At 45.0% G+C, this 11,671-nt stretch overlaps 1 protein-coding gene across 1 annotated transcript in view; it reads left to right on the plus strand.

Annotated features, from left to right (window-relative positions):
- Nucleotides 1-11,470, plus strand: part of LOC138656772 (SWI/SNF-related matrix-associated actin-dependent regulator of chromatin subfamily A member 5) — a 77,217-nt gene extending 65,747 nt beyond the window's left edge. The window contains exons 15-24 of the mRNA XM_069744009.1: nucleotides 7,282-7,430; nucleotides 7,524-7,643; nucleotides 8,046-8,156; nucleotides 8,243-8,356; nucleotides 8,438-8,560; nucleotides 8,700-8,832; nucleotides 9,794-9,912; nucleotides 10,013-10,225; nucleotides 10,492-10,602; nucleotides 11,179-11,470. Coding sequence (XP_069600110.1) covers nucleotides 7,282-7,430; nucleotides 7,524-7,643; nucleotides 8,046-8,156; nucleotides 8,243-8,356; nucleotides 8,438-8,560; nucleotides 8,700-8,832; nucleotides 9,794-9,912; nucleotides 10,013-10,225; nucleotides 10,492-10,602; nucleotides 11,179-11,244 — 1,259 coding nt within the window. The 3' untranslated portion in view covers nucleotides 11,245-11,470. The remainder of the gene's footprint in view (nucleotides 1-7,281; nucleotides 7,431-7,523; nucleotides 7,644-8,045; nucleotides 8,157-8,242; nucleotides 8,357-8,437; nucleotides 8,561-8,699; nucleotides 8,833-9,793; nucleotides 9,913-10,012; nucleotides 10,226-10,491; nucleotides 10,603-11,178) is intronic.
- The last annotated feature ends 201 nt before the right edge of the window (nucleotides 11,471-11,671 follow it).

Below are 11,671 nucleotides of genomic sequence, written 5' to 3' on the forward strand. Positions count from 1 at the left end.
CGTCTTATTGTGACACAACTGCAAATATGGAATTTCTAGCAGGGGGTCTTCACCTGTAGTTCTTCCCTACCGTGTACCGTTAGATCTGTGGGACCCTAATGGTCCTGGGGATCTTACAGTAGACTCCTTTTTTTGATCCGGACAGACTTTACTATCAGGGAAGGTCGCTCCCCTTTTTTCTCTGCGCTCCTATCATCCTGATGAGTCTTCAGAGCTTTCCGCTCTGTTCTTTCAGACTTTTTTCCTTATTACCATCAAAGCAAGGTCTCCCTCAGGCCATCTCCTTCCCTCTTTACCAAGGTGGTATTGTATTCCCACTGTCGCAGGGGCATCGTCCTTCTCTTTCGGCTCCAGTCCGCAAAACGGTATGGGTTCTCCATAATCTGGAAGAAGTGAGTGCTCCGAGTGGGTATGTATCGAGGACGGCGTCCTTCCGTAGGTTGGACACTTTACTTGGGCTTCTCGATGGTAAGATGACTTCTTGACGGTCACAGGAAGGGTTTAGCCGTTTCATCAGCCATGTTAGCCTGGTGGATTCTTTTCACCATCCAGGAGTCCTTCCGTGCTAGATGTCCGCCTATCTCCCTGTCTGAGGGCTCTAGACACCAGACGTCGGCAAGCACGGCCGCAAGCTTGCAAATTCCTCCAGCCCGCATGCATTCTTGAAGCACTATAATTCCCACACTTCCACAGATGTGAGTCTGGGCAGGCGGTAACGCACTTGTAAGTAGCGGTTACACCGGCCTGATCTGATGTTGCCCCCACCCAGGGACTGCTTTGGGACGTCCCACGGTCTGTGTCCCCCAATGAGGCGAAGGAGAAATGGGGATTTTTGTGTACTCACCGTAAAATCCTTTTCTCCGAGCCATTCATTGGGGGACACAGCTCCCTCCCTATTATTAGTTTGTGCTTGTTTTATAATTTGACATGCTATTCTCTCATATGTAATGTGACATGCTATACGCTCATATGTTATTGATCTCCTACTGCTTTTGCACCGAACTGGTTAGCTGAGAGCCAGCAGGAGGGTATATACTGCAGGGGATGAGCTAACTTTCTTTGTTTCACTTAGTGTCAGCCTTCTAGTGGCAGCAGCATACACCCACGGTCTGTGTCCCCCAATGAATGGCTTGGAGAAAAGGATTTTACGGTGAGTACACAAAAATCCCTATTTCTTCAGGGTAACAGGGTGCAGTTTTTTCTCACCCTGTTTTCCCCACTTTGAGCGACAGAGCAGTGTGGTATTACCCACATCGCACCCGCTCGGACCCGCTGGGCAGGACTTGTCCCCTGTCACCCTTTCAGGTGTTCAGGGTGACCTTTTTCCTCGGTGGCCAGTCCTGCCCATTCCCCTCCTCATCCCTCTCGGAGTTGGCTGAGAGGAAGACGGCGGTCACTTCCAGTGACGCTCTAACCCGGTTAGGGGTCGACGCCGTCTTTTGTGCGGGAAGGAGGACTTCTTCCAGGACCCTCTACTCTACAAGGGATCCTGATGCGTTCCTCAACCCCAGGTAGGGGATCTTCAAGCAACAGTACGAAACATCTAACCCCCCACCACCGCCAGCCTGCACACCGCCCGGCAAGCGATCTTTCAATATGGGGGGGGGGGGGGTTTGCGCATCACATGGGGGTACATCTCCAGCCAGCTCTTTATTAGGGGAGTGGGCTGCATCAGGGAAGAAGGGTCGCTACCTTTTGTTTCTGGCGCCGGGTTTTTTCTATTTCTACACACCGGCATTTCTCCTTCCCTCCTCGGGATTCAAACAGCGCGCTCCCGCCATTTTTTTTTTTTTTTTCTTTTCCTCCCCAGCTTTTCCTCACCTTCTTTCGGCGCTTACGCGCCCCCTTGTGGCGGACGGCATTACTGCAGCCAGGAGTTTTTCAGCGCTGTTGGGGGCGTTTTTCCTGCTTCCCCCTTCAGCGCTTGTGCCCGCCCACAGCGTCGCGCTCTTTCTGGGACTTCCTGCTCCCTGTCAGCTCAGCTCACCGCGTGGGCTGTCGCTGTTTTCAGCTGGCTCAGCGCTTCTGCTCTCTCGGGTTCAACTCCTCCTGGCAGTACTTCTCCACTCCAGGACAAGGTAATATCCACCTATGTCCGGCCTTTGCCACTACGGCCATCCATTACGCCTGCCATCACTGTAAGAAAAAATGGGCCTCAGGTCAGCCTTCACCTTTCTGCTCGTCCTGCGTTCCTCCCACCATGTCAGTCCCTCTGGAAGCTCCTAGTTCCCGGGATGAGTACACCCACACCCCTCCCCTCCCCCGGAGTGGGCTGTTGCTATGTCTCAATCAGTGTTTGACCTGACTAAGGTTTCTCAGTCCCTGGTCCAGGCACTTGAACGTATCCCGCTTCTCTCTAATGCCACCAGTGCCACGATCACCTCACACGGCGATTCGCTCGCACGTCGATGATGCCTGGGTCAGGGAGATCGTCACTTCAGGATACAAGATAGAATTTTCTTCGCCCCCAGGAGAACGTTTCCTGCTCTCTCGTCCTCCCAAACGGCCCTCCCACCTCTGTCGTAGTTCCGATGCCTTATCGCGAGCGGTTTTCGGGTTTTTACTCAAACCTGTTCGTGTTTCCAAAAAAGGACTGCTCTCTCCGTCCAATTTTGGATCTCAAGCAGCTGAACCGCCATCTGCGGATTCGGCGCTTCAGGATGGAATCTCTACGCTCGGTGGTCGCGTCCATGGAACAGGGAGAGTTTGTGTTCCGTGGATATCCGAGATGCGTACCTTCACGTTTCTATCTGCGTACGGCATCAGAGATTCCTCTGGTTCGCGATCCAGGTTCATCATTATCAGTTCACGGCCCTCCCCTTCGGTCTGGCGTCTGCGCCCAGGGTCTTCATGAAGGTCATGGCCATTCTTCGTTCGAAGGTGATTCTGGTAATCCCATACCTCGACGACCTCTTGATCAAAGGTCCATCCCGTCAGGATTGCAGCCAGAGCCTCCAACTTACTCTGGACACGCTTCTTCGCCTCGGCTGGTTAATCAATTATCAGAAGTCTTCCCTGATTCCAACTCGGCGCCTGGAGTTCCTGGGCATGGAATTCGATACCTCTCACTCAGGTCTTTCTCCCCAAAGAGAAGTTCCTTTCTCTTCGCCAGGTGGTCAGAGCTCTAAAGAGCCCGAATCCTGTCTCTCTCTGCCTCGCCATGAGGGTTCTGGGGAAAATGGTCGCTTCCATGGAAGCGGTCCCCTCTAGCTGGCCCTTCTGTCTGCCTGGGATAGGAACCCACTTTCCCTGGATCATCTGTTTCGCCTCTCGCCCAGGGTGAAACGGTCTCTCTTGGTGGACGCTGTCCACCTCCATTCTGCGCGGGAGGTCATTTCTCCCTCCCCGCTGGCAGGTGATCACCACCGACACCAGCCTCCAAGGCTGGGGAGCAGTTTTTCTCCACCTCACGGCCCAGGGCCGCTGGACTGCTCAGAAGGCGTGCCTCCCTATCAACCTCTTGGAAATCAGAGCCATCTTCCTAGCCCTCATCTGCTGGGAGTCTGTCCTTTCAGGGAAACCGGTCCGCATTGTCGGTCAAGGCCACAGCCTTACATAAACCATCAGGGAGGGACTCGCAGCAGGCAAGTCATGGTGGAAGTGGCAAAAATTCTGCGTTGGACGGAGGGTCACGTTTCCTCTGTCAGCCATCCACATCCCAGGAGTGGACAATTGGGAAGCCGACTTTGAGTCACCAGGGCATCATGGCGGGCGAGTGGTCTCTTCTTCCCGCAGTCTTCAGCCAGATTTGCCAGCGGTGGGGCGTTCCAGACGTCGACTTGACGGCTTCCCGGGCAAACCACAAGGTTCCCCAGTATGTCTCCAGATCTCGTGAACCGATGGCCGACGGATGCAACACTCTCGTGATCTCGTGGATCCAGTTCCAGATGCCCTATCTGTTTCCACCCCTACCCTTGATCCCGAGGGTCGATAAAAAGATCAATACAGAAGGGGTTCCCATGCTCTTAGCTCCAGATTGGCCTCGCAGGGCCTGGTATGCGGAACTGGTGAACATGCTTTCGGACGTTCCGTGGAGGCTTCCGTATCATCCGGACCTTCTTTCGCAGGGCCCCCTATTCCACCCGAATGCTCGGTCTCTGAATTTAACGGTATGGCTGTTGAGGCCGCGGTCCTGAAGGACGCAGGTTTTTCTCATAGCGTCATCCAGACTATGATAAGGGCGAGAAAACGGCTTCCTCGCGTATTTACCACAGGTGTTGAAGGCTTTTTTTTTTTTCCGGGGGTGTCAGGACAACAATCTGTTTCCTATGAACTTTTCCCTTCCATCCCTTCTCAGTTTCCTTCAGGCGGGTCTAGATTCGGGTCTTTCCCTTAGCACCTTGAAGAGTCAGATTTCCGCTCTGTCCATTCTTTTTCAGAGACCTGGCCTCCCTGCCTCAGGTGAGGACCTTCATCCAGGGGGTCGCTCATACAGCTCCCCCTTATCGTCCTCCTGTCGAGCCTGGGGACCTCAACCTCATTTTGGACGTCCTCCAGCGTACGCCCTTTGACCCGATTCAGGACATTTCCTTCTCGCTTCTATCCTGGAAGGTAGCCTTTTTGGTCGCCATCACCTCCATTAGAAGAGTGTCGGAATTGGTGGCATTATCCTGTCGTTCTCCCTTTCTAGTCCTGCATCAGGACAAAGTGGTTCTTCATCCGGTTCCTTCCTTTCTACCAAAGGTGGTTTCGGCTTTTCACATCAATGAGGACATTGATCTCCCTTCCTTGTGCCCTTCCCTGGTTCATCCCTTGGAGAAATCTCTTCACAAGTTGGATGTGGTCAGGGCTATCCGTATTTATCTCGCCAGAACTGCCTCTTTTTGTTAGGCCGATTTCTCTGTTCGTCGTCTCAGAAGGGCGGCGAAATGGGCTCCCCGCCTCCAAGTCCACAATTGTTCGTTGGATCCGTTTGGCAGTTCTGGAGGCATACAGTGTTCAAGACAAACTGCCTCCGTCGGGGGTGAAGGCTCACTCTACACAGGCTGTGGGAGCTTCCTGGGCAGTTCGTCACAAAGCGTCGGCCTCGCAGGTTTGCAAGGCCGCAACGTGGTCATCCATTCACACCTTTGTCAAATTCTACAAGGTGCATACTCGGGCTTCTGCGGACGCGAGCCTTGGTAGGAGGATACTGCAGGCGGCGGTTTCTGACCGGCCGACCTAACTCCGCTTTTTCTGCAGAATATCCCGCCCTAGGGACTGCTTTTGGACGTCCCATGGTTACCTGTGTCCCCCAATGAGGCGAAAGAGAGGGATTTTTTGGTTCTTACCGTAAAATCTTTCTTGGAGCCTTCATTGGGGGACACAGCACCCTCCCTTGAAGTAGTACAGTCTTGGCCAACGTCCGTTGTTGTGGGTTGGTACATGGGTTGAGTTTTATATTACCTGTTCCTACTACTGCTTTTGCACTAACTGAATTGCCTGGTGCCTGTCGGAGGCTGTATACTGCCGGGGAGGAGTTACTTCTTTATTTGCATAGTGTCAGCCTCCTAGTGACAGCAGCATACACCCATGGTTACCTGTGTCCCCCAATCAAGGCTCCAAGAAAGATTTTACGGTAAGAACCAAAAATCCCTCTTTTTCTTGCTGCAGCTGAATGATTTACATCTGTTAGCCAACTTGATAACATGTGGGGATTCCCTTGCAACCAGGCAACCCCCACATGTGCTTTTGCTGGCTTACAAATGTAAATCATTCAGCTGCGGCAATGAAAATTAAATCTCCGAGCACTAAAAAATACTTTGAGGATCCCCGAGCGTGCTCGGGAAATCTCGAGTAACGAGTATATTCGCTCATCACTGTTTAACGCTGTTTTTCTCTGAAAAGCTGCAGCATTTCATAGTTTAAAAGCTGCATCGGACCAAGCTACATAAGAAATTAGTCAAATTGCTAGATCCCTGAAAGATTCTCTCCACCTGCTGCCAGTGACTGACAGGTCCCTTGTAGGAAGAGACCAGACACTCCAGGGCAGCGGTGTTTCACAGTTGAAGATAGATTAGATCGCAACCATACGTGTTGCCCATGAATTGGGTAGTGCATATCCGCTGTCAGCTTCCCTTTAAAGCACCACTCCAGCAGTCGTGGTTTTTTAATATTTCAGCACTGGAGTGTTTCTAATATTGGGTCATTCCCGTAATCTTATACATACCCACTGCAGTCTTCACCTTCTGTCGACGCTGTTCCGGTCCTGCGGATCCTTCTTGTGACCGCAGCTACTTGCTGACCGGAAGTCAGAAGTAACAGTCACAAGCTTTCAATGCAAGCCAGAGTAAGAAGGAGGCTCTCATAGACTTGCATTGAAAAGTGACTTCTGGCTCAGTCCAGCACGTCACAAACTGCTCAACATTTGAGAGTGGGGGTGATAGGAGGTAAAGGTGGCTGTTGGTAATTATCAGACCAGGGGCAGGAAACTTGGAAGCAGCACTTGAGCACTGCAATAAAAATAACTTACTGAAGTGGTGTTAGAACTCTGTGCGTTAAATGGGTTTTTCTACAAACAAAAGTTCATTTTAATCAATAGATATTGGAATAACAGATTCCACAACTGGATGTGTTTTAAATAAAATGTTCAAGTGCTGAGAATCTTATAAATGTGCCCCTGCTGAGCAGGTTCAGGAACAAGGTGTGATCATACCACAGCTCCTGGGCTGTCTACAGACATTAGTATAGTGGATTGCAAATGATTCTTTATTTGAAGTAAAACCTTGTTTAAAAACAGGCAAGGAAATGTTTTACCTCTCAGAATCAGCTGTGATCCCCTTCTGTAATGTCTGTATCCTCTTTTGCTTCCTCCCCTGCCCAGGAGTTGTGATCAGACCATGTTCCTGCACAACAGGGGCACATTTATAAGATTCTCAGCACGGGAACCTTTTTATTTAAACAAAATTGTGGAAATTATTATTATTTTAAGATGTATTTTTTAAAATGAACTTTTGTTTGTGGGAAAACCCCTTTAAGTGGATGAGAGAAATGGCCATTTTAAAGCTCCGTTCTATCTAGAAAATCATGGATGATCACATCTACTAATGATACACAGTAATATATACAATATTGTATCATACAATTATTAGGTTCTGTAGAAGGACGTAGATCTGGGGATTTATTATGATGGAATATAGGCTGAACTGGATGGACAAATGTCTTTTTTCGGCCTTACTAACTATGTTACTATGTTACTATGTTACTATATCAAATGGTGAAAATTGAGTCAGGGGTAGTAACATCCGCTAAAAAAAAAAAAAATATATATATATATTATATTATTCTTCATATGTTAAACAGGAAGGCTGGTGGATCAAAATCTAAATAAGCTTGGAAAGGATGAAATGCTTCAGATGATCCGACATGGGGCTACCCACGTGTTTGCCTCAAAGGACAGTGAAATCACAGACGAAGATATTGATGCCATCCTAGAAAGGGGTGAAAGAAAGGTACGTGTGCCTTCACTGTGGACATTTCTTAAAAGTATTTTAATTTCTTTAGTGTATTAATGCCTGTTTTTAATTTGAACATTCCCAACCTAGACTGCAGAGCTGAAGGAGAAGTTATCAAACATGGGTGAAAGCTCACTGAGAAATTTCAGTATGGACACAGATTCCAGTGTATACAACTTTGAAGGAGAAGATTACAGAGAGAAGCAGAAGGTGTTATTCTTTTTCTTATTTTGTGTATCTATGTGAACACTTAGTTTTGTACACATTAAATGGTCTGGCAACTTAGGTTTTAAATTCAAATCCCATACTCAACATATTTTCTGAAAGTCGTCATCTGGTGCATTTTCTATACGAAACTCAGCACTTTATACCCACTGGTGCCTTATGCATTTTTGGAATTAAAAATCTTCACGCAAAATTGCATTCAGACTCAATATTGGTTGCTAAAAGTGTGTGACAGACAGAAAACTAGATACACCGCAGCCCCTCAAAAGTAAACTTTTAAGATGCAGAGCTTATACATGGCATTTAGGGTCATGTCTCCCTTGAAAGACCTCAAATATGGTCCAAATTTTCAAAAAATAACATGTATCACTTTTTTTTTTTCCCTAGATGGCATTTACAGAATGGATCGAACCTCCAAAACGCGAAAGAAAAGCCAACTATGCTGTGGACGCCTATTTTAGGGATGCGCTTCGTGTCAGTGAGCCTAAAATACCAAAAGTGAGTAGGAATAGTTGGTGTTTTTCTTTCTTTGTGGAAAAATATCCTGATTAATTTTTTTTATGGATTTTGTTAATAATTTTTAGGCTCCAAGGCCCCCAAAGCAGCCCAATGTTCAGGACTTCCAGTTTTTTCCTCCACGATTGTTTGAATTGCTGGAAAAAGAAATTCTGTATTATAGGAAAACCATTGGGTATAAGGTACCACTTTATATATTTACACTGTGTTTTGGTGAAAAATTAAATGTAAGTTCTTTGTAATATTGTGTTGTGCTTACTCAGGTACCTCGCAATCCAGATTTGCCCAATGCAGCCCAGGTACAAAAGGAGGAACAGTTAAAAATTGATGAAGCAGAGCAACTTAACGATGAAGAGCTAGACGAAAAGGAAAAGTTGCTAACACAGGTGTGAGGAAGTGATGGTCACCTATGCAAAATGGATGATTACTGCATGTGCCATATGCACTGTTGCCTTTTAATGGATGCAAACAGTTTCATTGCTGTATAACAGACCTGTGGTGTTTATTTTATTTTTTTTATTTCAGGGTTTCACTAACTGGAACAAAAGAGATTTCAATCAATTTATCAAAGCCAATGAAAAATGGGGAAGGGATGACATTGAAAATATTGCCCGTGAAGTGGAAGGAAAGACTCCAGATGATGTAATGGAGTATTCAGGTAAATATTCCTTCTCGTATTTTAGGCGGAGGAGATAAGCTTTGGCAATAACATTTATTTCCCCAAAAGTGGACCTGTTTGGATATACTGTCCTATCTAGGGGCAGCAAAGTATGACCAATCCACTGCACTAAAATGACATTCCTCTTTGGCCTGTAGCCAGAAGTCAGATCATCCCATTAGTTTTTAGTATGTAATATTGGGTTACTTCTCTTCCTGCTACCCTTCTTTCCCTCAACAATATTTGACATCTGCAATTTATATAGAATCCACTGCAACAGTCATTGGAGAGTGGGTTGAGGGGAAGCTTGTCTCCTTCTTAAAGGGGGTTATCCAGGGTAAACCTGCATTTCTGCATATAGTCTGACTTCAGTTTGCGAAGTCCAGACTGTGTAATATGCATTCTGTAAAGATTTTGCACAGTCGCTAGCATGTATGGTCACGCAATGTGCCTACTGGTGGTCACGTGTCGACTTTTAGCTCTTCCTACTTCTCTCAATGTTCTCTTGAGAAGCCGGAAATCTTTCTTGCCAGCATATGACCCCCAGTATTCACTTCTAATAAGAATAGTAATGTGGTGACTGCTCGAGCAGACACGAATAGAGTCCTGACTGTGTCTATTACTTTGTTGGCATTCTGCAGTCAGGGTAGCTGCAGAAAATTATTTTACTTGTAAAAAATTAGTATCTCAGTCCATCTTTTACTCTCCCCCCTCGCCTCCATTTTTAATGGGAAAAAAAGTTTTACCCATATACACGGGCTTTGTAAGCATTTAATTTACACCTTTCTCAATATTTAATATCTTGATACAAAAAATAAGATTTGTAACTTCTTAATGATTGCTTTAACATTGGCATTATCTGGCTTTCAGAAATCTGAATAACATTAGATGTGAAAATAGAATATGTATTCTAAATCTGTAAAAATAAAAAAAATTTTTTTTATTTTTTCCCATTTGTAAGCTGTGTTTTGGGAAAGATGTAATGAACTTCAAGACATTGAGAAAATCATGGCTCAGATTGAAAGGGGCGAAGCGAGGATACAGAGGAGAATAAGCATAAAGAAAGCATTGGACACAAAGGTAATTGGAACATTTTCCTGCTTCTGTGGTTTCAGACATTCGGGCATTGTTTTTCTTTTAGTGGCGAGAATACTGTTTTGTTTTTGTTTTTTTTATATAGATTGGTCGATACAAGGCATCTTTTCATCAGCTGAGAATATCTTACGGCACCAACAAGGGGAAAAATTATACTGAGGAAGAAGACCGTTTTCTTATCTGCATGTTGCACAAACTTGGTTTTGATAAAGAAAATGTGTATGATGAACTCCGGCAGTGCATTAGGAACTCTCCTCAGTTCAGGTTTGACTGGTTCCTGAAGTCAAGGACAGCGATGGTGAGCAGATTTTGTCAGGCTGTAATTTCTACTTGGTGCATAGTGCGAGCATGTTACCTGCATGCCAAAAGATGAAGGACACTAACTTACACCTTTTTATGTCATGAATATGTTTGTAATTTCCCGATATACTCATTTTATCTAGTAAGGTAGTAAATTTGAGAAACCTGCTTGCCTCTAGAAGAAGTCATCTTATTTCACTGCATAAAAGGTCTAAACTTTTTGAAGTTGTAAACATCCTCTTTATATATTGTCTCCATATCTAGGAACTACAAAGAAGATGTAATACTCTGATCACTTTGATTGAAAGGGAAAACCTTGAATTGGAGGAGAAGGAAAAAGCTGAGAAAAAGAAACGTGGACCAAAACTACCCTCTGTAAGGGTTTTTTTTCCCTTTAACAAAGCAAATTTTTTCATGAAAGAGCGCAGCTTTGTTAGTGTTTTTTTTTTTTTTTTCTTTTTTTTGGTAACACTTCAAATTTTCCTCTTCTGTTAGGTGGACAGGTTATAATCATTAGATGTGCAAGTCCGATAGCTGGCATCTTGCAAAATAAGGCCACATTAAGTATTTGGTCAGTATTTTACATCAATATTTGTAAGCCAAAACCAGGAGTGGGTGATAAATGCAGAAGTGGTGACTTGTTTCTATTATACTTTTCCTCAGATTGTTCCTTTCCTGGTTTTGGCTTACAAATACTGATCCGTATTGTTACGTGTGAACATGGCCTCAAAGTGCTCTGCTTGTACCCACCTGGTAATGCTTATTGCTCGGGACAGAGTTTTTTGACACTTGTGTCAAATTTTCAAATTGTAATGTTGCAAGCGTCTGTTATAATAGTTGGCCATCTTTTACGGTGTCTGTCACTTAGCGCTAAAGGAGACTGGTGCTACGATTTTACGTTCATGTTTAATTATAGTATTAAATCAAAACCTTTTTATTTTTTTTTTGCAGGCTCAAAAACGGAAGATGGATGGTGCACCGGATGGCAGAGGAAGGAGAAAGAAGCTTAAACTTTGAGTGTATATTCTGTATTTAATAAGCTTCGGAAGTAGTTCTTTGCGTTACGGGTCTTCATAAGATGTACTGTACACTGATCGACTGTCATTCAACGACATCAGGTTCAGCTTTTTCTTATACTAGGGATGTACTTATTGTAGTTAACTCTCCTTTTTTAAATAAGACAGCTGTGCTGGACATTTTTTTTACCATTAACATTTGAAGTAATAAAATAGACTTCGTGAAATGTGTTATTGTTAATGTGTGCTTATTTCCTTTATTGCTAGCAAGTATTCTGTAATTGTACAAAAAGTTTTTGTATACATTTGTTTACTTTCATTGTTCAGAAAATTACTTTTTTGTTTTGTCTGCTGAATTCCTAAATGATTGCTGTAGTGTAAATAAAAAAAAAAAAATTGTACATATAATATAAAGACATAATTAATAG

Source organism: Ranitomeya imitator, chromosome 1 (assembly GCF_032444005.1).
Source record: "Ranitomeya imitator isolate aRanImi1 chromosome 1, aRanImi1.pri, whole genome shotgun sequence".
In the NCBI taxonomy this organism is placed as follows: Eukaryota; Metazoa; Chordata; class Amphibia; order Anura; family Dendrobatidae; genus Ranitomeya; species Ranitomeya imitator.